The sequence below is a fragment of the Strix uralensis genome, chromosome 9 (assembly GCF_047716275.1).
Source record: "Strix uralensis isolate ZFMK-TIS-50842 chromosome 9, bStrUra1, whole genome shotgun sequence".
Taxonomy (NCBI): Eukaryota; Metazoa; Chordata; class Aves; order Strigiformes; family Strigidae; genus Strix; species Strix uralensis.
In genome coordinates this window covers 14,565,587-14,591,277 of record NC_133980.1, presented here as the reverse complement: position 1 = coordinate 14,591,277, position 25,691 = coordinate 14,565,587, and the positions used below count along the sequence as shown (strand labels likewise).

The 25,691-nt window shown below is 47.4% G+C and overlaps 3 protein-coding genes across 3 annotated transcripts in view; 1 reads left to right on the top strand and 2 right to left on the bottom strand.

Moving 5' to 3' along the window:
- ATP13A5 (ATPase 13A5) overlaps positions 1–17,383 on the top strand; it is a 33,163-nt gene extending 15,780 nt beyond the window's left edge. Inside the window, exons 14-30 of the mRNA XM_074877417.1 lie at positions 1,388–1,538; positions 2,824–2,907; positions 4,013–4,169; positions 5,533–5,650; positions 6,270–6,394; positions 6,558–6,721; positions 7,285–7,404; positions 8,210–8,289; positions 9,029–9,071; positions 9,932–10,041; positions 10,742–10,838; positions 11,897–11,969; positions 12,575–12,749; positions 13,781–13,971; positions 15,442–15,530; positions 16,382–16,462; positions 17,201–17,383. Coding sequence (XP_074733518.1) covers positions 1,388–1,538; positions 2,824–2,907; positions 4,013–4,169; positions 5,533–5,650; positions 6,270–6,394; positions 6,558–6,721; positions 7,285–7,404; positions 8,210–8,289; positions 9,029–9,071; positions 9,932–10,041; positions 10,742–10,838; positions 11,897–11,969; positions 12,575–12,749; positions 13,781–13,971; positions 15,442–15,530; positions 16,382–16,462; positions 17,201–17,383 — 2,041 coding nt within the window. The remainder of the gene's footprint in view (positions 1–1,387; positions 1,539–2,823; positions 2,908–4,012; positions 4,170–5,532; positions 5,651–6,269; positions 6,395–6,557; positions 6,722–7,284; positions 7,405–8,209; positions 8,290–9,028; positions 9,072–9,931; positions 10,042–10,741; positions 10,839–11,896; positions 11,970–12,574; positions 12,750–13,780; positions 13,972–15,441; positions 15,531–16,381; positions 16,463–17,200) is intronic.
- Positions 17,384–18,340: 957 nt separating this feature from the next.
- PLAAT1 (phospholipase A and acyltransferase 1) lies at positions 18,341–21,122 on the bottom strand. The gene is made up of 4 exons (XM_074877450.1): positions 21,003–21,122; positions 20,184–20,427; positions 19,725–19,993; positions 18,341–19,340 (listed from the first exon to the last, which is right to left on the bottom strand). The coding sequence occupies exons 2-4, from the start codon at positions 20,320–20,322 to the stop codon at positions 19,239–19,241; spliced, it is 510 nt and encodes a 169-aa protein (XP_074733551.1). The 5' UTR covers positions 20,323–20,427; positions 21,003–21,122; the 3' UTR covers positions 18,341–19,238.
- A 2,260-nt stretch (positions 21,123–23,382) lies between these two features.
- The window catches only part of LOC141946946 (IgGFc-binding protein-like), a 60,873-nt gene continuing 58,564 nt past the window's right edge, over positions 23,383–25,691 (bottom strand). Inside the window, exons 77-80 of the mRNA XM_074877416.1 lie at positions 24,826–24,964; positions 24,393–24,524; positions 23,931–24,045; positions 23,383–23,579 (exon numbers count right to left, since the gene is read on the bottom strand). Coding sequence (XP_074733517.1) covers positions 23,426–23,579; positions 23,931–24,045; positions 24,393–24,524; positions 24,826–24,964 — 540 coding nt within the window. The 3' untranslated portion in view covers positions 23,383–23,425. The remainder of the gene's footprint in view (positions 23,580–23,930; positions 24,046–24,392; positions 24,525–24,825; positions 24,965–25,691) is intronic.

Here is a 25,691-nt window from a genome sequence, read left to right as displayed (position 1 = left end):
CCCAGCTGGGAACCAGTGCTGGTGGCTTGCCAAAACACAAGGAGGAGCTATTGCTGTCTGCATTGATCTCATTAGCCTATTTACATAATTACTCTTTCTTAAATGTACACATTTTAAAACGTGTTACAAGACTAGCTGTCAGCTAAGCTGAATACTGTGAGGCAATGACAGTAAAGGAATTTCATTCAACTTGCAAAATATCCTATTGTACATTTAATAAGATAAATGTTAGTTGGGTTTATGTAGTGTTTAGCAGTTTCACGGTGTCTCTCAAGTATTAATTAATTAATAAGCCAATTATGACCAGGCTGAGAACAAGGTATAATTTGCTGGAAACAGAACAGACTTGGATGGCCCAGAGGGACAACAGGTCCCGGATTCATTGTTCCTTTTAATAGAGCTGCGAGCTGTCACGCTGCTCATTTCCAGATGCATTTCACTGTGCCTGTGTTAGTAACAGGGGATGCTAATTGTGATCAAAGGTAAATAAAATCTATTTAAATTTCTCCTTAACATGCCAGCCTAAATGGTAATGGGCTGTGTTCTGGTCGGGCAAACACAGCTTGTCAGCCAGACAGTTTCTGGGGGAAAAATGTGTGTGCAAGAAGAGAGGACTCTGAGAAACATCTTCCATGATTAAATTATAGAGCCTTCACCCAGACCAGCTTTGCACATGTTCGGTCTGTACTGCGGGGCCAAGGAGGGAATAAACCTCAAGGCTTCCCACAGAAAGAGGTTGGGACATGACTCTTTGACAGCATGCCTTGCTATAACTCAATAGGAGTGAACCAGCATACCCATTTTTAAAACCAAGGTGTGAGGGACAAGTATCTGGTGTCTGGCTATGCAGATATAAAATCTACAGCCGGAAGTGAAGGTAGAGCTCCTTGTGGCTCTCCCAGGGGTGTGGAGTGCAGACTGCCTGTGCTTGTCCACCCTGGTGGGTGCAGAGCACCAGCCCAAGCAGATGCACTCCTTTTCCATACTGCAGCTTCACAGATCTTCTCCTAGGGTACTTTGCCAAACTTCTTTGAGATCCCTGCTGCAAGTTGTTTCCTCTCCGATAGTGTCTCCTCTGCTTTGTCTAATACCAAACAGCAATTGTTAAGCAGGACTCCTGATGCCTGTGCCAGGGTCTCTGAGTGTTTTACCATCTCAGTCACTTTGCATCAAATTGAACTTGTGTCAATTAATTACTGGGTACTTTTTGGCCTCTTGAACACATCTGACCTGTTATCAGAAGGATGGGTAGGATGGCGTGTTGTTTGATGTTATTGGGCTCAGCTCCACTCAGTGTGGCAGAGCAGCACCTGTATGCACCAGCTGAGGACTTGTGTCTCTGCATCCCTCTTGTAAGCAGTCCCACTAATCCTCTGCTTTTAATCAGGTTTCAGAAAATCCATAAGTTCCCATCCAGCACTCCTCTGCCCTGGGGACCGGTGTGTGGAGCCATGGCAAGCTGTCATTCACTGGTTGTTTTGGACAAGAAGATTCAAGGAGATCCACTGGACTTGAAAATGTTTGAGGGCACACACTGGGTAATGTGACTCACGTCCTCTACACACATCCAAAGCAGGACACCCCCAACCCAGTCCATGGGGGTTTACTCACAAGTCAAACTCAAATACATGCCTGTAGGGGAAACTCCTTTTCAATCCTGGTCATAACAACTGGAATTTCCTCTGTTGTTTCTAACTGCATGACAGATTTGCAGCACTGTGGCTGCTTTTTGATAGTCTGGGAATAATTTTCCTTGGGGCTGCCTGCATTTGCTCTCTTAATTTGGTTTGGAAACACTGGAGTGTAAGGAAGCAGGGGGGAACCTGGTTGCTGCTTGCTGGAAACAGGGGATCAGACCACACCATTGGCCACGTGGTGCACAGACCACAAGGCAGCCAAGGAAATGCACAGGCAGGTTTTTATGCCCTTATGCTAAAGGCTGTTATCTCTGATTAGCAAAGGAACATCCTTATGGAGAAACCAAGGCTGGAGCCTCCAGCTGAGTGAACAGCAAGTATCAGAGGGACCTGGGAAGGAGGCGAGAGGTTGAACGTCAGGGCTTATCTGTGGGGATGGAGAGTTGCTTGGGTGGGAGCAGGATGGGAGGAGGCATGAGAAGGAAAGGGGCTGCTCTTCTTCCTGCCATGTCCTAGCCTGGGGGGGTTCTGGGTCTCTGCAGTTAATTGCCTCGTCATCTTTTCTTCTTCAACCTTTTGCTCAAGAGAGATTAATCAAGAAGTAAAACAGATGGCAGCTCTTTCAGCAGCACTGCAGGAAGGCATCAGGCTGGTGCTCACTCCTGTGGAAGCACAGGCAGCAGCAGAGCCACATGACAGCAGAAGGGGAATATGAGGGTGAATGAGCCTTGGCAGCACATAAAGTAACAGACCTGAAGGGCTAAAAGCATCCTACACTGAAAATTACCACCCTGTTTCTGCACAGAATATCAGTGAGTCTTTTAAAATCAAGAGACTGGAAGATAAAACCAGCTAGATAAGGATAATTATTTCTCTTTCCCTTTATCATTGATATGGCATTAAATTTATGTGGAACTTGAGTTTAGAGAAACCACAAAATATGACACAGGTTTTTACTCTCATCAAGTCAAAAGACACAGGGCCATGTAGGCTTTTGCGAAGGACAAGGCTGCAGGGAGGCTGTCACTGACAATGGATAGGAAGACCATTAAAAAACACTTCTGGAACTGGGTGCCAACAGTAAGGGGGAAACATGTTCCCATGTGCTGCTGCCCCTGCTTTAACAGACAAGTGTGAAGCCAAAAAAAAAAAAGAAGTATCAGAAATAATGCTTTTCCTTGTACAGGAGATAGAAGACTCCAGCACAGCTCAGGATGGGGCTGGTGCTCTCAACATCTGCGTCGTTAGACCAGGGCTGAAGGCCAGCAGTGTAAGTCCAGTTCTTTCTGAGAATGAATATTTTGTGTTTTCAACTTACAGCGAGGGCAAACTCCTAGCACAAGCACTATTCATTTACCTGGGCTAGCGATTGCAAAATGCCTTTCAACTGCTCTTGGTACTCTGTTGCATCTTCCCTCAAAACAGATCCCCTGGAAACATAGGACCAGAAAAGCAAGTTCTTATTAAAGTGGAGATGCTGCTCTTGAAGTGGCATCTAAAACACTTCATGGGCCTAAAAGCCCCTCATTTCCAACTCTACTCTTTGCATTAATAAAAGGTACAGACTTCTCTTGAGTCCTCGCCCCCTAAAGCTGCTGGCAAAATGAAACCACACAATCAGTTTAAGTGAAAACTAATGCAGAGAAACCATGTAAACAGAATAAACATCTAAAGCATGAGTTCACCTGCAGGAGGAGGCAATGTGAGTAAGGACAAGGCATTACATCGAGAAGCACGGAGGTGGGTCCATTAGTCCTGCTGCCAATGGTCGTGCAACCCCACTAGCAGATTTGTCAGCCTCACCCCAAAGCACGGTCTTGTTTACTTCACTCTTCCTCTTAAAAGTACTCTTGGGAAGCTCCAAGTTTTGACAGTTGAAAATTTGTATGTTTCCAGTCCAAATGTCAACACAGCCAGCTTCTTCCCAGTGGAAGGAGTATGATTTCTGCTAGCAATACCAGGAAGACAGTGCTGTGGCAACAAGGAAATCAGTCTTGTTTCTAGGATTGCTCTGTTCCCATGGTAATGTCACTGTAACTCATCAAATTTCAGTTACCAGGACTGTAGATGCAGGAATATGACCTTAATATGTGCTTATTAGGAGAAAGGCTGGGACAAAATCTGGAAAACGAGTTAAATATAAAGCACTGAGGTTCCTGGAAAGTACGCTTAGAAGACAGAGTTGTTGAGACCATGGTTCCTAAACTTGTAATCAGTGATCTGATCCCATAGCCAGAGGGCAGCAAAAGTGAAACAGTCTCCTATTAATAATAAATCACCTTAGCAACAATACTCAAATGAGCTAAAGTTCAGAATGGATTTGCTTTGTGTAATCAATGACTTGGATAATATCTCACTTTCCTGACCTCTTCCAGGCTCCTGTGGAAGGAATAGCAATCCTACATCAGTTCCCATTTTCATCTGGGCTGCAAAGGATGTCCGTTGTTTCACAGAAGATCGGAGAGGAACAATATGACCTGTACATGAAAGGAGCACCAGAAATAGTGTCTAGCTTTTGCAGACAAGATACTGGTATAGAATTGGGAAAGGGCAACTTTACGGTGTTTATTTGGACTTAATCCTAAAAGGATTTCCACTGGCCACACTGCAACTGCATGTGTATAACTCTTCCCACAAACAAGCCTTGGGCTTGTTAAATGTCATTAGTTAATAGAGAAACAAGTTTTCATTGTTTATAAGTTAAACAGCCCAACAGCTAGTGAGATGCACAGCCTGAGGTTCAGCCTCTCTACACCCCTTAGCTGATGTGCATCAGCTGAAGGTATAGTGCATAAATAATGTTGATACAACAAAATACTCAGAGCAGATGTAGGATCATGGTAATTGCATTTGTCACAGCAAGTGTGTTGTGCTGTACAAGTTCTTAAATTTCCTCCTAATTTATTACCCTGTAAATTCGGTGTTGAGTTACTGACCCAGCTTGCAAAGGCCTTAAATCTCAGCAATGGAGAATTTGCTGTGGACATGCAAATTACTGTTATTAAGGATAATTGGTAATAACACTTGAGCCAAGACTTCTGTCACCTCTCTGCGAGGACACATAGGCTTTTCTTCTTTGTATGTGAACAATATTATAGGCTTGTACTCAGATTTGTCTGCAAACTTGAAACTCAGGTCACATTCACTTGAATACTTTAAAAGGATGACAAGCAAACACAGTACCAATGGTCTGTGGTTTGTTATTTCAGATGGAACAGACCTGAAAAAAGGTGAAAGTGGTTTTGAGGGACAATGGAAAGATTTAGTTTAGAACCACCTAAGATCTAACAACACAAACCTCCAAACAAGTCAACATCATTAAGAAAAATGTCTTTAAAATTATGTTCCAATTTCTCAGGTTTCTAAATAGTTCCTCTTATCCTGTCTTGATTGTTTCTATATTGATTACAGCTTAATGAATAATGAGGTAGCACCCCGTAAAGCTGTGATTACAGAACAAAGTGAGTACAAAATACTGCAAATTTAAAAGGAATTCTGCTTTTAGAGTCATGGTAGCGATCAGAGAATTGAAAACTTAGAATTTGGGAGAATTCTGACATTAAGGTATAAACATAAAAACAATTTCCTCAGTCACTCAGCTTGTACGCAGTAGAGCTTAGGACAGAATTATGAAGTCAGTCATTTGACCTCTGCCCAGTAATTCACCTTCTCTGCCTGCACCTTAACATGCATTTAGAAAGTATAAAACAGACACATAGATCACTTATTTGAACAGTCAGTTACACAGCCTTGGTACAAACCAACTGACTTCTAGGGGAGGCCACAGTGCTGTAACTAAGGCTATAAAGTGGTTTAAAGGACAGGCATGTAACCCTAGAAAAGCAATCAGCAAGGATGGAATATTCTAACCATGAAACTTTTTTCTTGTAAACAGTCCCAGTTAATTTCTTAAAGGAGCTTAAGACATACACAAGCCAAGGCTTCAGAGTCATTGCCCTGGCCCATAAAGTGCTAAACCTCGGAAAGGATGTAGATGTGAGCAACCTAGAGAGGTAACGTGTGCTGGTGAGCTGCTGGTATCGCTGTGGGGTTACTTTCCTATCTGCTTGTTACAACCTGCCCCAAACCGACCTGCCTTGACCCAAACTTTCCCCTCCTCTCCAACAAAAGGAAGCCTATTGGGAAGCTGTACCATCTAACACCTTCCTCTCAGCAGGTGCTGATTACGCTGTTAATTGCCTGCTTTACTACTGCTCTTGCAAGGCTTACTGAGCCGAATTTCAGAATCCGTTATCAAAGGGTAATGAAGGCTTGTTATTGTGCTTCTATATGGCAATGGATTGGAACTGCAACAGAAATTGTGTGTGTCATAATCTGTGGGTTTCAGCCAGCCAGCTCCTGCAAATCCCTGTCCCTCTTTCTGCTTGCACATCCCTTCTGCATTGCTCCTTCCTAGGGACAGCAGTGTAGCGGATCAGCAGCTTGGCTGAACCCGCAGAAATGTTGGCACTTGGTGAGCACTGCTTGTCTTGAACGCGTAGGAGTTGTGTTTCCCTGCGGAGCACGCATGTTTCCCACCGAGCATGGCTTTCCTGTTGAATATTAACCACAGGGAGGGTCTCTGTGCCATCCCTGGGAAAACAGAGTGTTTGTTTCTGTCCTTGCTCCAAGAGAGGAGGCAGAGTCTGGGCTGGTGTTCCTGGGCCTCCTGGTGATGGAGAACCGCCTGAAGCAGGAGACGAAGCCTGTGCTACGAGAGCTGGCTGCCGCCCGCATCAGGAGCGTCATGGTCACAGGTACATCCCCCGGGCTCCTCATCTGTAGCCGTGCTGTCTGTCATGGGGCACACAGAAGAAAGATTCACTCCTCCAGCATCCTCCATTGCACATTCATGGTCTACCTGGGCTGCCACCGTCCTATGGCAGATGTGAGGTGCCTGTCTCTCCACTGTCCTTGCAGGGGACAACTTGCAGACAGCTGTAACGGTGGCCAGGAATGCAGGTATGATTCACACAGGCAGCAAAGTCATCCTCATTGAAGCAAAGGAACCGGAGGGCTCCGCTCCAGCTTCCATTGCCTGGCGATTGGCAGAAGACTGCAAAGCAAACACAGCTGCTCCCTGTGTAAGCACAGCCAGGGATGGTTGCTTTCGCGTGTTAGTGGGAATTAACAAAGCATTTAATGTCTAATAACTGGCTCCTTGCTGGGGATTTGGAAGTAGCTCTGAGGAACAGAGGAAACCCGTGGCCTAGTTTGTATCTACCCCAGGGTATATGGAGGTGTGGTATGGACCATGCACCTGTTAGGGAGAAATAATTAATCCAGTGGTTCTTTTCTCAGGACAACATGTGAAATAACTACACAAATAACTGGCAAGGCTTTGTAGATGCAGTAGCCACTCCAATCACGCTTGAAGTGTGCAGAATTAATGTAATTATACATACTTGTCTCTGTGACTATTTTCTGGGCCAAACTTCAGTATCTAAACTAGCAGCCAGTGGCTAACAGGGTTTAGTTATGTGTGGAAACACAGCTAGAAAATCAAGTAGTGCCAGGTGCAAAGTTTCACAAAACGATGCTGCAGAAGGCTGTGTCACTGGTTGCTTGGTGGGAGGCTGATGAGATGGAAGTGAAATGGCATGTTATGACTTCAGTCTGAGAATAAATGCTGTCTTATTTCTTGGAGGTATGTGCTAACACCGAGGAAAAGATCACCTTGGAAGGAGAAACCTGCAACTACCATTTTGCAATGAATGGAAAGTCCTACCAGGTTATTACAAAGTACTTCTACAACTTGCTGCCAAAAGTAAGTTCAGAGGAAACAAAGCACTTACTTGCCCTCCCTGTTTTATTAAGTGGCAGTAGTGTTCCAGCTGGAGAAAGGTGGTTTTTTTGTCAGTAGCTGTAATGTTGTCACTTCACATTTTGACAGCTCCGGGCAGCCTCCCACCATGCCTCAGGTTTAACTCTAACAACTTGCTTTCAGCATTTTCTAAGACCTCACATGACAAGGGTGGCTGTGGTGCTACGAGCACCTGTGCAGTGGAGTTACTCCATGGTCACCTTCTCAATTTCAGTTTAATTAAAAACGTCAACCCCATTCCCATGTGCTACTACCGTAGCTGGCAAAGGCCTCTGCTCAGCAGGGGCATCAGGAACATGAAATACCCACATCTAGAAGCAGAAATCTTCAACTGCTGTTACCCAGTCCATAAAATAATTGGTGCTGGGACAGATTTTCAGATTTTATACTCTCTGGCCAGATTTTCAGGTAGGAGAAACCTCAGGCTGAGCAGTGTTATTGCTGCTGTCATCAACCATCTGTTCTGCACTTGGGAAACACTTATAACGCCTCGCTGCTCTAAAGGATGCTGCAGAGCATGCGGTCATTGCTGGTGTCCCAGCATCTCCTACAGAACAGGCAAGGCAGAATACAGGTGTTAGAGGAAACCTGAACCCTAAGGGTAGCAAAACCATGGTAGGGTTTGGGAGATGGGATTAGAGGGTTTTATGAATGTGTCAGGCACCCATCAGGGAGGCCTGATCCTGCCTTGGTGGAACGATGGAGGCACAAATGCCTGCCCAAGGCAGTCTGTTGCTCTTTCTTGCAGATACTGGTGAACGCAACTGTCTTTGCTAGGATGTCTCCTGGCCAGAAGTCCAGCCTCGTTGAAGAGTTACAGAAACTTGAGTAAGGTTCTCTTTTGTTTTCTTCTTGAACCAGACCAATAACAAGTTTTCTTTAAAGTGTAATTGTCCCAGCTAGCACTGCTCCAGGCCCATCTTCCCAACCCTCCCTTCTTCCACATGCGACCCCTGTTCGCATCCTCTGTGGACACCTTCCTCCCAGTTTCCCTACAGGGATCCCTTTGCACCTCTCGCCCAGACTTACCCACTGCTCCTCACCAGTGCAGTACAGAAGGCAGCATTAAATGAGGCTGAGATAAAAATAAAGAGGCAGACCCCCATGTATCCTAATAGTGCCCACCCTCAGCATCTCCGCCGTGGCTGCTGGCGCTGTCCTGGCTGCAGCTTTAGCAAAGCCAAAAACAACCTGATGCAGATGGGAATTTGTCCCCAAAGATTCTCCTTCAGGTCCCCCAAAGGAATGTTTCCTCCCCCAAGCAGGACTCACACTAACTATGGATATTGCTTGCTAAGCATAAACAAAACATGACACCTTTCTGAAAAAGAAGTTAATTATTGATTATGAGGTGCTTCTTCTGCGGATGAAGTTCCCTGCCCTCTCAGAGGGACCTCATGTGTGGTGGTTTGGGAGCTGCTGTATTATTTCAGCAATTCCTGTGTCTTTGGGTCTACAAAGACAGTGAAGGAGAAAATGCCGGTAAAAGCCAAGCTACAGCCACAGGAGCTGCTGCACAGGAGCTACGTGAAAGGCTTATGGGTTTTCCTTCTTTTTTCTCCATCAGTTACTATGTGGGTATGTGTGGTGATGGCGCCAACGACTGCGGGGTACGTAGGAGCTCATCTCCCATTCTTGTGCTGTGACGAGAGTCTGTCCAACACCACTTGTCACCAGCATTTCCCAAGTTAGCCAGTGGGTCCACTCCATCAGCGTGTCACTGTAAAATACTATCTACATGCATTTTTTTATATTAACATACACAGTAACAGAGGATTACTGTATTGTGTTTGGTTTTTCCCCCCCGCCAGAAGTAGGGGCAAGAGACTTTTTCTTATATGTTTCTTATACAATTGAAGATTTGAGGGTCTTAGCCATGAAAATAATTATTATATTACCTATTATATTATTATAATATATTATATATTATAATATATCAGATACATTATATACAATATCATAACAATATAATGTTATTATAATAAATATGTTATAATAATATAATTTTATAATAATGCTTTAACATGCTTTGTCAAAGTTGTCCATAGCCTACACCTGAGCACTAAACCAGAGGTGGCGAGTCCAGAGAGCTCATAAGGGAACAATACAAGAAATATGAACAGGAGACTGAAAGGAATAGAAAGAGGATAAAATGGTAATTTAAATAGTTTAGGAGACTGTTTAACAGGAGAGGTACGCACAGACTCCAGTGTGGGAAACAGCATACGAGGTAGTTCAAAGGATTATAAATAGGTATAATGGGATTAAATGAACAAAAGAAATATTTAAGCTCCAGGGAAGGGAAGATATCTGGAAAATGAGATCAGCTAGGCCACAGAATAGAGGAAGATCAATTACAAAGGACACTTGAAGCAAAACTTGTAAAGCACCAGTAAACATACTGTGCAGGGTGGGAGGGGTGGGTGGGTGGATGGATCTCTCTCCATCTTCTGACTCCCATGGATTTCAGGCTTTGAAAATGGCCCATGCAGGGATATCACTGTCAGAGCAGGAGGCATCCGTGGCCTCGCCTTTCACCTCCCAAATCCCTAACATCCAGTGTGTGCCGGAGTTGATCAGGTAAGTTTCCTGGGTGCTGCCTTGGTGGAGTTGGGGGTGCTGCTGCGTGTTCTGAGGGGTCGTGCGTGGGAGTGCACTACTCCCAAAGATGCTGATGAACTAAACTTAATTCCTTGGTAACTATATAAATTACAGCAGAAAGGGTTTTGAATTGGTTTAGATCCTCAAATTCCAGTGCTGAGAGGTTTTTTGTGGTTTTAGGAGAGCACTGCCTGTGGTGGCTGATATTTTTGGAACAGGTACAGCAGTAGAGTCATATGAAAGGGCAAGTATAACAGTGATCACAGAATAGATTTGTTTGCCATTACTTTAAAAAATATATATCCACATACTTCACACAGTCATGGAGCAGCCAGTAATATTGCCATTTAACCAAATGTATACAAAGACAGTTACCTGTTCATGTAGAAATGTTCTTGATTCCCAGAACTGCTGAGCAAATTAATAATGAAAAAGAAACAGCAGCTTAGTCCAGGTATTAAAACCATAGCTGCAGAATAAAACAAAACACTGCAGATGAAAGGTAGTTAAGTGGCTCTGCAGTATGTTAAGGCCAAAATATTTGTCTATGGAATTTGAGCTGTTTTCTAGTCTTAGAGATCTAAACACAGACCCTAAAAGCAGAAAACATCTATAGCACTAAAACCACAGTACTGTAGCTCTAAGTGGGGTTTTTAGCTTTGTTTTGTGTTTTGAGCAGGGAAGGTCGAGCTGCTTTGGTTGCTTCATTTGCTGTGGTTAAATACCTGACCCTTTACGGCCTGATTCAGTTTGTTGGTACTGCTCTGCTGTTTTGGGTAAGTGCTTCATGCCCATCATTTAGCAGTACACTGTGCTCACTGTCGGTTTTTATCTTTAGTGGTATTACTTGGCAGGGAAGAAAAAGCAGACAAGGCTTCAAGGAATAACAAAGATGTGAAAAACTGGGTAATTACTGGCAGGGGATAGATTGGTTGTAGGGACCCCAGAATTGGGGAAAAAGCCCAGTGATAAAACTTCATCACTTCCAAAAGAAGAAAGGGAACTAGAAGGGGGTGAGTCCTGCCTAGTTGAGTGGTGGAGGCCCAGGAGCAGGACTTGCTGTAAAATGGGGGCTTTGGGAGAGCAGCTGCCTCTCTCTGCTGGAAAAAAAGGCTTGAAAAAGAAGTGAGTGTCTCAGTCAGGTGAAGGAAGGTAGTTAAGGAAGAATTACCATTGTGTATCACCAATATGTGTTGAATCCTCTAAAATTCTAATACATGAAAAGAAAAAAAGTGAAGGAAATTCATGTATGGATTTACTCTGGGCCACCTCTCTTGCCTCAGTTCATGTCCATTTCTGTGCTCAGTCCCATGGAGGGTGAAGGGCAGAAAGCAAAGTGAGCTGCTGTGAATCTGCAAGGCATAGCCGAGGCTTGGTGGCAATCAGGGGCCGCTGGTGGGTCACCATAAGGGGACAGCTTCCCCAGCCACTAGTTGGGGCACACCGACTTTGCCCATGTCCCCACTACCCAAAGACATTTCAAACCTGGCACAAAGTAAAACTGTGGCTGTCAGTGCTATCACTGTGTGCTGGCAGTGTGTGACCTGATCTAAGTGGTCCGAGGGGCATCGCTATCTGCTGGAAGCAGGGTGGAAAAACATTTGATGCCACATTCAAATGTTGGTCACCCACAAGTGCTATGAATTAACAAGGGGTTCAGTGGGACGTGGCTGACAGCTGTCAAGCTGGGCTTGCTAGTCCTCATGCATCAGGGCCATGAAGCTGCTGTTGCTGGCATGACGTTGCTCTGAATAGCTATGAAATGGATGCTACAGTTTGTATGATCAAATTTGTCATCAGTTCTCAGGTGGCACTGCCTTTGTTTTTGTTCCAGCAACTGCAGATCTTTGGGAATTACCAGTATTTGATACAAGATGTCATCATTACCCTTCTGGTTTGCCTAACAAGTAAGCAGCTTGGGGAAGCCAGCTATGCCTGTTTGAGAGCCTAAGTGTAAATAGTTGACTTAATTTCCCAGTAAAAATTAAAATGAGGAACCAAGTTCTGCTGTCAGGAACATCACATAACCATTGATGCTAGACCAATTTCTAGGGCCCAGAGCGTGGGATTGGGCTCATAGTCCTTTGCAAATACAGTTGCCAAACTCTGCACTGATAGGGCTTGGATGTGAGACTTGACTGGAAGAGGAGTAGTTGCTCTGGTGACTGCTGGTGGGGTTCAGACAGAGTAACTTCAGCTCCTGGCTCTCCCGTGTATTCCCAGCGTGAGACCCAGTACGGCTCTTAAACTCCCGGGGAGGTCCCCATGGATGGGATGATATTTCCCATCGTCTCTGTGTGTTTTCCTGAGGGGGGGATTCAGAGAAAGTTCAAGTGGAAAATAGTGGAGATCAAAGCCATTTCTTGCCTGCTTATTAGGGCTAGGCTTTGCAGCTTTCACCTATGATGAGCGGATGGAGGGGTCTGTGTGTGGCTCTGCTTGCCCAGCAAATGCAGAGGGATGTTGATGGGCTGGGCTGCCATGGACTGAAATTCCTCCGGTTTCTCTCCAGTGAGTTTGACTGAAGCCTATCCAAAGCTGGCACCTTATCGCCCTCCTGGGCAGCTCATCTCTCCTCCCTTGCTGCTCTCCATCATCCTCAACGTGTGTTTTACCATAGCCATGCAAACCTGTGGCTTTCTTCTGGTGAAGCAGCAGCCCTGGTACGTAGCGCTGGCCAGCCAGAGGTAAGTCCCTCTTTTTGTCTCTGATCTCCAGCTTGCACATCACATTGCTGCTGTGTGCAGGGGACACTCCACCCTTACCAGGGCCTGCAGCCAGGCACACTGCAGGACCTGAGTGGGACAATTCCCTGCCCTCCGCCCCCAACCATGTGTGTACTCAGCAGAGTGTTGCCAAGACAGATTAAGTTGCTGCAGATGCCACACTGAAATCTAAAGGGCTAGCCCAAGGACTAACACATGCATGTTTTTGAAATGCCTTCTCTGAAGGGCGCAGGGTGGAAACACGGGAGAAGTGTCAGTGCCTGTGCCCGTGCCCCGGAGCTGCGGCAGGTGCCCATCCCTGGCACAGCCGGGTGGCAGCTGGGGGCAGCGGGTTGGGGCCCGCCGGCCTCCCTCCACCCCACTGTGCTGCTGTCTCCCAGGGTTCAGCCACACATCTCCTCCAGGAAAAAAACAGCCCTGGGGTGGGGTTTTTTGGAATCCAACTTGGCTTAAAAAATGGTTGTAAGGTGGGAGGCTGGCTCGTTTCTGTGTTTATGAAAGGTAAAAGATCTCTCTTAGTATTCCAGAGCTGAATTATATCATGGATTGTATAAGTATATTATATAATATCTATTAATGACCAGCATACCATCATGCAGAAATGAACTGGCAGTGCAGGAGGCCCAGCGTGGTGTTCCAGTGGGGATGCTCCCAGGTGCCAGAGCTCAGCCACAGCCACTTCCCTGCTGCTGCACGGATGCATCACAGGGCGAGCATGCCGTTGTGCAGGCAGCTGGGGCACACATCTTCATAGCCGTGTCCCTCACACACCGATGTCATTGCTCACCTGAGAGCTGACATTTTGGCACACTCCAGAAAATTAAGCTGATATTTTTGGTTTGGTTTGGCTGGTTTTTTTAATGTATGGTTTTCACTCTGGTGGGTGATACCTGGTTATTATAGTAGGCTGGATTGGAAAAAGAGGGAATTGCTGTTTACAGCTCACTGTTGCTGGACAGAGCAGGAACAAAATGCTGGGTGTTATCTTACAGACACTGCTCTCTGGGGAATCAGACTGTGTCCCCCACCAGCCCAGGGGAAAATGGTACCAGCAGTGGTGCCCAGAGCACTGTCCTCAGTTATGAAGACACAACACTGTGGCCACTGTCTTCTATCAACTGCATCATTGTGGCCTTTGTCTTTTCCAAGGGCAAGCCCTTTCGGAAGCCCATCTACACTAACTGTGAGTAAAACTGGAGTAACATGTACTCTGCAGACTCCTGTTTCTGACCCAAAATAAAACCTGGCAGGAGAGGCTGCTAGGGGAGGGATGCTGTGGATATTTCTGTATCCACACCAGTGACTGTCATGTGAAATAATAGGTGGTGTATGTGACCTCCTACTTCTCCACTACAAAAAAACTCAGTGGGCACTACTTATGTTAGCTCCTTCCTTGAGAGCAGAGCTGAGAAAGGAGACTGCATCTTGTTTTGGAAAATGTGTGCTTTGCAGAAGATGATGAGCTGGATTTAGTGCAGAATCGTGTATTATTGTGACCACAGAGAGCATATGAGAATCAGATGTGTTTATTTCAAAACGCACACATCAAAAAGAGTTCCTCTGCGATTCAGTCTTACCTTGCCTGACTTCCATTCCTACAGATGCGAGAGAAAAGCCTGTGATTATATTACTGTTAAAATCCTCTCACAATAACCTTTCTTTTTCTGAGTTTTGCAGAGATAATTTAGCCCTTCTAGCCATCAGTTGACTGATACCTCCTTTACAATTGCAGCTCATGGATGAGAGTTGATTTTGTTAGGTATTTTGTTAAAAAGCAGGTCCCAAACTCATTTCACAGAACATTGATCACCTGCAGAAGACAGGTGAGACCAGAAAGAAGATGCCCTACGAAGCAGCCAGGCTGAGAGGGGACATAGGACTCTGTCAGCTGAGAAATCTGTATACACTTCTCTATTTTATCCCTGTTTGGGACAATCTCTAGAAGGAAGGAAAGGGCAATCCCCTTATTTTTGCCATCCACTCAGCCCTGTCTCTTCTCCTCCCTGGCAGTGAGAAGGTTGCCAGGAGGCCATTGGGAACTGCTGAACCAGCTTGCCAGGTAGTTTTAAGATGCTCAGCTCCTGGGAACTGCCAGGAGTCTGGCACCTCCGGACATCTGAGCCATTTGCGATCTCTGTGTGGCCTCTTGCTCCTTTGGAAGTGGATGCAAAGCCAGACAAACTCTTCCTGTGAAGGCACAGGTATAGCCCATCTTTGCAACCTGTTGGTTGCAGAAGCATCTGGCCCTTGCTGGGAGGGCAGCCCATGAGAACCAGCAGCCTCCTATGCTGCCTGTGGTCCAGGTGTACAGTGAAGCATGTGGAGAAGCGAGCGCAGGGGAAGGGATGATGGTGTGGCTTACAGCAGTGCTCCTTCAAGGCAGTTTTCCATGGTTGTATAAGAATCAGAATGTGCCAAATCACTTGTGCAAAAAAAGGCAGTGTAGGTGGTGAGCTTTGCAACGGGCTGCTAGGGAGTAGCTCCTCTAGTTTCAATTCCACAGCTCTTCTTTTAGTGGGAAAAAAAAAGAAAGGCTTTTTACATGATGACAGTTTTATGGCATTAGCATTTGGGACTCCTCTCAGCATATTTGTAGAGCTTGGTCACCAATCCCCCTCCTTCCCAGGGCCACAAATGCTCTTTCTTTCCCTAGATGTATTTTCAGTTCTCCTGGCCCTCCAGCTTGCGATCTGCCTCTTCCTCTTCTTCGCCGACATTGATGCTGTGTACAGTGGCATGCAGGTAAGCCCAAACAAAACGTGCATTTCCTTTTCATGCCACATATTTTGCTGGCCCTTTACTTAAGCATACAGAGCAGAAGCTACAGCTACAGTCATCTTGGAAATGAATTTGCTGATCTGATGCTGACTGGGCAGTCCTTTCAAATTTCTCTATCCTTCTGACAAGGGCTTGATTAATGAGGTAGTCCTTCTCTAAAGACTGGGTGGCAACCAGGAGAAGAAAAAGTGTTTATAGCTTGCTGAGATTTTCTTCCTAACAGAGAAGCACAATAGGGTGGATTGTGGTTTTGCATGTTGGGGGAGGCTTGTTGGCCAGAGAAGCGAGTGGGCAGGATTGCCGCTGCCCCTGCCTGCAGCACCATGAGCTCACGTGGGGCCAGGCTGCCTCAGCCCTGCCGGGCGCTCAGCCAGGGCACAGTGCAGGCAGCTGCCTCCGGCTCTGCTGCACATCAGGAGTGGCGAAGCCCTGCAGCTCGTCCCCAGCTGCCCTGCACAGGATGGATTCAGGTGGAAGCCTGGTGTTAGGGCAGGCACACAGAGGGAGAGGAGCTGCACATTGTGCATTAGCTGCAGCTCCCCAGAAGTATTTGGGTACCAGATCCTGCCCCAGGCACCTGATCTGCAGGTTTCAGCAGTAGCTTAAGTAGCCAAGATGAGTTAGGCAGCTCCATGCCATGGGGAATCTGGCCTCAAACCTTTCAAGATCTGTGACAAGGAATTACTGTCACTTCCTACTGCCTCCCCCATGCTTGCCACTGGGGGAATGTTAGTCAGCTTCTCAAATCATTAGGGACAGATGCAAATCTTAGCAAGGCATTTAAACTTAACTGCGGTTCATGTATTTTCCAACAGTTTCTTTGCACTCCTGTGATCTGGAGAGTTTACGTCTTACTGATGCTCTTGGTCACCTTTTGTGTATCTTTTTTTACAGAGGTGAGTGCATTCATTTACCACCTGTTCGTTGGGGTGAACAGGAGCAGCGTCTGGTCGGGTCTTTCTACCCCCATTTGCTAGGCTCTCCTCCTGCAGAAGCATAAGCCTTCAGACCTTTTTTTTTTTTTCCTTAAGACTCAATGTGTGTCAGTCAAATCCATTTTATGCAGCCCCAGAGATGATTTAGACCACATCTCAAGAGTGAGCTGCAGTGCAACTGCTTGGGAGGACCCCTCTGGCCTGGCTCACAGGGGAGCAGACCGCAGCACGGGTCAGGCGCTTGCCTGTGATTTTGAAACGATCACTTCCCTCTTGTCCTACAGTTGACCAGGCCAGAGACCGCGCTGGCTTGCGCCGTTGGGTATTGCAGTAATGACTAAGCCCTGAAGTGTTTTGTGGGTCAAGGCTAGCTCTATCCAGCACTGGGTATTGTCCCCTGCAAGGAGCAGCAGTGCCTGGTTGTCCCACAGCCCCAGGAAGAAAATCTTGCACCTGGATTATCCCCTTCAGCTAAACAGACTGAGATCAGTGTTGTCCTGACATTACTGAGCAGAGCCCGCCCATGGATGAGGAAGGTGGCATTGGCAGCAATGTTACTGAAGGGGAGTGCACGCAGCCACCCAGCACCACGGGGCTCAGGGGGGCTGCACATCTAGCAAGGGATTGCTTTTGTCCCTGAGCAGCCCTCCCTTCCAGTGAGGGGCAACAGCACTGACCCTGTGTCATGTTACTCCGCAGGATGTTATCTTGCAGAACAAACACCTCTGGCTGCTGATTAAAGCCTGGTTTGGGTACCAGTCAAACAGCCAGTACCGAAAATGGCAGAGGATGCTGCAGAGTGATCCCAGCTGGCCTCCCGTAAATGCAAAAGACTTTGAAGCAAAAAGCACGGATGAGATTTATATTAACCCCCACCTATGAACACAGCAACGAGTAGGTGAGACCCTGCACCTGGGTGTGGGGTTGCGCAGTGCTGGCAGCTTCCCTGGCCTGCAGTGAACAGCCCGTGTTTTCATTCTTTGATGTGCACCAGATTCAGATGTTTGAAATCCCTGCACAAACCCGTCCATTCTGGTAAAATAACAGCCTTGACTACCCCATGGCAACAGCAGGTCTTGGGCCTTGCCAACATTTTCTACAAAGGCTCAAAAATACTGAATACAGCAAAGCAGTGGCTTTTGCTGCTCCACATCACACTCTCACTCCATGTTTTTGTCACTGCTCCACCAAATCCTGTTAATTCACCCACCAGGTTTGATGGGAAGACAATCCAAAATAAGGGACATTTACTTGATCTTGACTGCACAGAGGAGCACGTGTGCAATTGCAAAATACTGTGTTCAGTGAAACGCTGCAGCTTCCAAGAACTACAAGAAAGTTCCCCAGATTAAGTAATTCCAGTTTTCTTGCATCCCAAAGAATTAGATATGAGAGGGTGCATATGCTGCCCTCACCCAGCTCTCCCTTGCCAGTTCTTGCAGATGTAATGCTCTGTGTACAGGAAAGGTTAAAGCTTACAGATTGCTGTACGAGCAGGCTGGGAAGGCTCGTGAGGATATGCCCCACTTAAGCTTGCAAAGGCAGAGGACAGAACAGCTGCTGCACACACGCACATGACCCCCCGAGTTCGTGCTCTGCCATTGCCAGGCTCTGGCTCACATTTGTCACGTGGCAGAAAGCAGGGCTAAGCCTTGACTTCTTCCTTGAACTAGGTCATGCCAAGAAGCAGGGGTTTTAACGTGCTCTGGCATGTCACTGCTGGACAGGTACAAGAAGCTGAGCCCCTCTGTACTTGCTCTTTTGTCTTCAAGTTGTTCAACAACCTAATGACTTTAGCCACGAAAGAACGTTTGATTACATTTACAGGAAGCAAAAAAGGACTTTGTTTCAGTTTTATTGTAATAGGTTTTCCAATATTAGAAAAGAAGAATTTTATTTAAATGTAATAACAGAGGGCACTACAAAATATGACCAGAAGTCTTGGCTTTGTTATTTCAAACATTGAAACAACTGATGTTTAAAAAAAGCTTCTGATCCCGTTATGTACATGTTAAGAGCAGACAAAAATAGCAAGTCTCTTACAGACAGCTCTTTTCTCTCATCTCTTCTTACAACTCAGCCAGTTGCCCGTGGCAAAAGCACCACAGGATTTAATTTCTTACATGTGGTCTGCAAATAACATTGTTCCAAACACATAAGCCAGATACTCCTGGTAAAGAGTAATAAACCACACTTTTCTGAAACAGTTTTCTTCCAAGACAAACCACACGTCAGATTTGTAACAAGGAAATAGTGGGGCTCTGTGGATCTGGAGACTGAGCATAGGTGCAGCGCCGCTCATTCTTCAGGTACGTCACCCACAGCACTGCAGGGACCCCAGCTTTGCCTTCCTGCTGGCTGGAGGAAGATCAATCTTGTGCTGGGGCTACAAACTGCTTAAATTCAACTTCTGGTCACTTAAGAGCCAATGGCCCCAGCTCCAGGGGGCAAAACTGATAAAAGCTGATAAAAACAGGATGTGTGTAGAAAGCACCAGTCCTCAGCAGAGCACTGGGGAGGTGATGATGGAGAATTTGCTTGCAAGCGCTCCCAGACTACCACAAAAATCATCACAAGTAATGAAATAAAAGCAGGTGCGGCAAACAGGCTAGTGCTGCTCTCAGCAAGGGCAACACTGTTGTTAGTAAGTCTCAGTGGCAGCTGTGGCCACAAACGGCCCTGGGTCCCTCCCGGCTGGGGGCTCCCTGCCCTGCTCCGAGCTCGTCCCGCTGGCCCATCAGTACTGTCTCTCCCTGGATCTGCTGTGGAGCAAGCCCAGCAAGGAGAAGGCACCAGCAGCTGCTGTTACAAACCCAATGGCACCTATTGCTCTCTTGGCCTGCAAAGGGGAAGTAAAACACAGGCTGGAAACATGATGAGCTTTTCTTTTTTACCCCCAGGCATGCTAATGAAGTACAGGCAGGGATAATCAAGGCAATTAAATGAATGACATCTGCCCCATAAGCAGAAGGGGTAACACCCAGGCTTTTAGCCTTAGGTTGTGGCATTTGGTATGAGGGCACCATCAGAGTACAGACAGACCATAGAGAGCCTCCCAGCTCAGGGTCTCTGGTGAGGACAGAGGCAGTGATGGTTCGGACTCCACACCTGGGGCTTTGCTGTGCCCATGCAGTTTGCAGGCTGTGCCCTGGTCTGGGGGCTCACACAGAACAGCAAGGAGGTGTGCTGCGAGGCATGCAGGGGCTTAGCCCGTGTTACTTACCTGGTCGGAGACCCCCTCGCCATAGCGGAGCAGCGTCACGAAGTGCTCGCAGTTGTTGCCGAGCAGGTCATAGGATACCTCCTGGTCAATGAGGTACTCGGCACGCCGGATGATCTCCTCCACCGGAAGGGGAGGGTAGGTGCTGTCGTACTTATTGTTGATGTGGTAGGTATCATTGCCTACTACATCCTTCAGGAGCTGCATCCTCACCCGGGCCTTTCTGCTGAACACTGACTTGGCGCTGGCAAGGGTGGCTGGAGGCCCTTCATCTGCGGAAGGCAGGAACGGTGAGCCAGGCAGGCCCTGTCTGGCCGCTCCAAGACCTCAGAGGGGTCTCCGACTGGCTCCCGGAAAGGCCATCTACGCACACAGGGTCCACCACCAGCCCAGGGAGGGAGACAGGGCTCCCGGGTCACCCCAAAGCCCCCTCTGTGCCCTGCTGGGCTGTGCCAGCCTTACCCACGGGTGTCACGTTGATGATGTACCCGTCCCCCAGGTAGAGGGCCCAGTGCTGGTAAGCTGGTCGGAAGATCTCGATCAGGTCCCCGGGCTCGGGGTCACCGGGGTGGGTGGCACTGAAGCTCTGGATAGCTGCCATCTCAAGAGCGTGAGGTCAGGACATGCCCCTCTTGCTGGGCAGACTCAGCGCAAGGCACGGTGGAGACAGGAGGTCCGGGACGTGCTCAAGGTATCTGCTGGGGGGCTGCAGGCAGGGAGATCGTCAGGGCTTGGCACGGGCACGCTCATACGGCATGTGGAGTACCGCCGAGTGGCACCCAGCTGCTGCTGTGGTGGCCCCCCCTCCGCAGGGCCCTGGCTAGCGGCAGCCGGTCCCCGCGCTGGCACAGGGTAGGACACAATCGCCGCTCCTCCCGCCAGGCGCTGCCGGCGGAGGGTGAACCCGTTACGGGCTGGCACCCAGCTCGCAGTCCCCGTCCCCGGCTCACCCCGCCGCTCAGAGCCCCCTCCCCGGGGCAGGCCCGAGCGGCTCCCCCCACCGCCACGCCCCGCCGGTCCCTCCCGGCCGTGCTCCTTGCGGGGCTCTGCCTGTGCCGATCCCCGGCCAGCTCTGGCGGAGGGTCGCAGCAACCCGGGGGGGCACCCGGGATGCCGAGCCCATCCCCAGGCTCTGGGGCACCCCCGGGAGCTCGGCAGACCCACGCCCGCCGCTGGCACGCCTGCAGCACAGCCCCCGGCACTCCGGAGGGGCCACATCCTGCTGGCAGACGCCTGCTCGCACCCCCAGAGCTTCCCCATACCCCCCAGCGCCCCGCTCACCCCAGCGCCCGTTCTGCTGCCGCCGCTTTGCCGCCCCGGGGGAGGGGCGGGGGGCAGAAACTGGGCCGGCTCTTGGCTCCTCCCGGGGCTGAAAATAGGGAGGAGCCGGGGGGACTCGGGACAAACGGCACTTGCTCGGTCCCCAGCAGCCGCTCTGCTCCGGCGGCGGAGCCGCCCGTCGGGTGGAAAAGTTGGGGCTGCCTCCTCCCGGGGCGCCGGCAGCCGCGGGGTGGGCTCCGGTGTGCGGAGCGGGGGCAGCTGCCCTGCGGGCCGAGGGGTCCGTGAGCATCCCTCGCCGGGAAGCCTTCCGAGAGAGAAAGGGAAGGGGATGATGCTGCTGTTTGATTTCTTTGCTGGTGAAGAGGAGCAAAGGAGGTAGAGCTCAGAGTAAATCCTATTGGCCATTTTAGGGCAAAGAGATTTCTAGGATGGCTTTTCATGTTGTGGCCCAGGAATTCCCTTCGGGACAACAGAGGAGTCTCATGATTATGCCCAGCAAGTCCCCTGAGCCGAGGGGTGAGGTAGAGCTGTCCCCTTGGCTGTTGCCGGCACAGTATGCTAAAAAGAGGGGTTCACTAAATCCGTCCTCTGGGTGAGTTGAACTAAGCAGTGTATTTAAAGTGCAGTGTTTCAGAAGTCAGGCGAGCAAGCCGGTTGATTTAAAATATCAGAGCAGTGGAAGATTTGTCATCCTTCTGGCTTCTACTGACATAAAACAGTTAATTCAGTGGAGCACTGAATTGCTCCTGCTTTCTGTATCACCCTGTTTCAAGTCTGAAGTATTTGCAAAGCTTTGCAGTGGAAAGCCAAGGCAATTCTTGTCATATTGGGGGAAAAAAAAAAAAAAGCGTATCCCTAGAAACCCAGAAATCTGCTTCACCTGGGCACAGCTGGGCCCTGTTGCTCGGGAGAGCCCGGGATTGGGATCCTGCAGGGTAGGGACTGGCTTGTGTTCCCACTGACTGCAAGGGGAGGCGAGCGCGGTCAGCCCCGCTCAGTGGTCACAGTATCACAGTTAGTAAGTGCGAGAGCGAAAGAGGAAGCTGCCGCTGAACAGGCAGGAAAGATGCTTTTATAATCACAGTGAAATTCCAGCATAAGGTTGACAGTTCATTTGCGCACGAGTAGGTCTCTCGCGCTGGTTCATTTTCATTATGTAACAAGGCTGAAAGCCCCTTTCCATTCACATCCTCTCCAAAATAGCTGTGCTGTGCACGTATGGACAGCTGGCATGTTCTTGAATGGACCAGAATAAAATGCCTTTTATCTACCTAACTGTTCATGGAGGTTACAAATACTTTTCTGGGTAACAGCACACATGAGTTCACGGATGCAAGTGAAAGGAGAAAGGGTAAGTAAATAATAACCAGCATTATGGCAGAAACAACGGGCACCCAACACTGTTCCTCACCATAATCAGAAATGAACCTGCAAAGAACTGGAAAAGCATCAGAGAAACCTTAATGTTGTATTCCTTACATCTCAAAGCTTCACTTATGGCACTGGAAATTCGTTCAGGGCTTGGACAAGGCCCAGGCAGTGCCCTGGTCCCCGAGCCTTGTGAGTGGTTTGTCATGGGGTGAGTGTCTCACACACTGAACCTTGCCAGCCCTTGCCACAAACACCTCTGGTCATCTGCAGTAGGGGGTCCTTAGCATGGTCTGGGAGTGAGCCGATGCAGATCTCTACCCACATTAATAAGAGTGTGGCAGCTTCAGAGTATGTGAAGACTCCCAAGGAGAGTTTATGACAGGATCTTATTCTTCAGAAAGTTTTTGGTAAGTTATGCTCTTGCTTAGCCCCCGGCGCAGAGAGCTGATTACAGCCCTACTTCTTGTCCACTCCCCCGACAGCAAGGAGGCAGCTCTCCTTCAGACAATCACTTCTTCCAGTCCGGCACTCCCAAGGGGGACAATAGGCATCATCCTTTTTACTACACCTGTCACCAGATGAGCTCAGTGTCTTATGTATTTCTCTCCTCAGTTGGACACGCTTGCCAGAAGAGGAGTAAGACCTGTGTCCAGCTCAGCTAATCCCCTCCCTGTGGAAGGATTTGGATAGGATGATCTCATGAAGACCTGCCTGGGATGCTATAATTAATTCTGACTGCATCAGTCTATGGTTTGTACATCTGTCAGAGGTCTCTATGTGATGGTGTGCAGCACACTCGTGCAGGCAGATTCTGTCTGGACTTTGTGTTTTTCAAAGAGCCTCTGAAGACAACACAGTCTCTTGTGTGAGTCAGGACATATTTCAATTGAGGTCTACAACATGAGATCTGAGAGATATTTTAGATGAACAATTTCAAAGGTTTTCAGCAAATGCAATTATTTATTTACTATTATTTCTTCTCAAAGTGTTAGAAATACTATTAAAATACAAGAGCAGAAAGTAATACAAATGAATTGGAAAAATATTGCTAACTATAGGTATGTATTTCGGGATTCATTTTGATCAAATGCAGTGTTCACAATGCAGCCATAATCTTGCTCATATACTCTGGCATTCGATACATGCCTGGACTGTTTCAAAGAAGAATCCCTTGATTTTGCAGCCGTATCCCTCTTTCTCTTCCTTCTGTACAATGGAAAAAAAAAAAAAAAAAAAGAACAACCATTTTTAATTTCTATTCTTAGCTGTAGTGAGAGGTCAAATAATGGTGTGAGCACGAATGGAAGTCAAATTTTGGAGAAACCCAAGTTTTGTGATAGTGAAGCATATATCCTGTGTAAAGGAAATGGCGTATGTTCATTTCTGTAGAAAAAGCTAAGTTTTCCCTCACATTCCTCAAAGGAGATTCTGAACACTGTGGTTCTTTTCTGGTCCTGCAGGTATGTGACTAACGGGAGTTTTGAGGTTTACAGGTGCTAAAAGGAGTGTATGTGGTCTCAACTCTGCTGAATGTGGCAAAGCTGGGAAAAGCCTTACCTGTACAGGTATACTGTAGAGGAGATGAGAATGATGATAACAACTACACCTGCCACAACTCCAACAACAATGACAACTGTATGGTCCTCAGAATCCTGTGTGGGAGGGTCTTCAGCTGAAGAAGAAATAAGAGCCGTGTCAGTGAAAGCTAACCATACTGTGAACAGAAATTTTTTCTCAACCCTTGTCTGTCTGCTTGGTTTATACTGCATTCTCTGATGAATGTGGCTTTCTGGAGTAGTGTCAGACCCAGGTCCTGTATGGTCTACAGAGCCCTGCTGTCCTGCACCTCATCCACTGCGGGATCTGACCCTTCTGCTTGGATGATCACAGCCTCTCACCCCTGGGTTACTAACTTACAGCATGGAAATGAAGAGCGAGCTCAGTCTTCTACATAATGACACCCATTTTTGAAAGTGGTGTGTGTACTGTAGACAATGAAATCCAAAATAGTTTTATTACCTATCTTTTCAGCCTCGCAGCTTGGTCCTGTGTACAGTTCTGAACATTCACAGTAGAAGCGGAGAGAGGTGCTGTTGGTAATTTCAGAGCAAACTCCATCATTTTTACAAGGATTCGGCATACATGGTCCACCTAGCAAGAAGGAAGGAGAAACAATTCAGACTCTCAGATAATCCAACCTTGAGAGAACTGCTCTTGCTTAGATTACACCGACTCCTAATGCTGGACATGCCCTGTGTTTTAAGGCACATTACCTGTACTTGAAACAGGAATAAAGGAAAGAAACACTGTTTCTACAATGAAACATCAGAAACATCGGTATGCTTTCCTTCTGTACACATTCTGTTTCAACTACCCCCAACCCAGCGATGTCCTATAAGCAGTAAATCAAGACTTCTTAGCATCAAAGGTAATGTGATAATGGTTGACTCACTTCTGTAGCATCCACGACTGTAGTTTGAAATGCCACAGATTTCATCAGATCCACACACTATGTTAGAGCAGGAGACAGTGGAGCTTTCTGTGCACTGGCATCTCTGAGAGCAGTCATCAGTGGTGAATATTTCTCCAATCTGGAAGACAGCAGTTAAATGTTAAAAAATATCAAATAAAATCAGCCAGAAAACCCATGAATGGAGCACTGGTAGCCCATGCTACTCTCTCTGATGCCTTCATGATGAATGGCAACAGGGCAGTTTTGGGGTTTTTTTAGTAGTTTGTACAAAAACGAAAGCAAACAGCTCACTATTCCAGCTCTTTGAAACTCAAGGATGGCCTAAAAAAGAAGACAAAGAAGAGTTTGGGATATGAGATCCTAGTCTCAGGTGGGGTACATGTGCAACCAACAGTGTCGAAATGTTGCTGGAGATAAGAGAGTGACAGATGCATCACATCATGCCTCCAAGGCAGTGTGGAAATGCTACGTGCCATTTTTCTGGCAAGTGCCACCTGTTCATAGTAAGTGTCTTCCTCCTCCTATAAAATAATCTTTACTGGCTTAGGCCTTTTCTGTACCAATTCTCTAGTGTTAAAACAGAAATCTATGAGATTATGAAGCTTTTCTATCCTGCAATGACAATGGAGGATTCTCCGTATTCCTCAGAATCCAGCCTTGCTTGGGACTCTCTTCATGTCATCATATCCAGCTCTATAGACTCTCAACCCTGCCTATACCACTCTTCACTGAGAGGAGAGGGACCAGAGTGGCTGAGAGGATTTCTCTGTAACCACTGTGTTGTAAATCTTACAGCCTATGAGGCTATTATTTAGTGTAATAAAGGTGAAGAATTAACATGGAGG

Excerpts from the sequence above, each read along its gene's own strand:
- PLAAT1 (XM_074877450.1), bottom strand. The coding sequence starts at position 20,322 with ATGGCAGCTATCCAGAGCTTCAGTGCCACCCACCCCGGTGACCCCGAG. Across the intron at positions 19,994-20,183 it reads CATCAACGTGACACCCGTGG|ATGAAGGGCCTCCAGCCACC; the intron begins GTAAGGCTGGCA and ends TGCCTTCCGCAG. Across the intron at positions 19,341-19,724 it reads GCGAGGGGGTCTCCGACCAG|GCCAAGAGAGCAATAGGTGC; the intron begins GTAAGTAACACG and ends TCCCCTTTGCAG.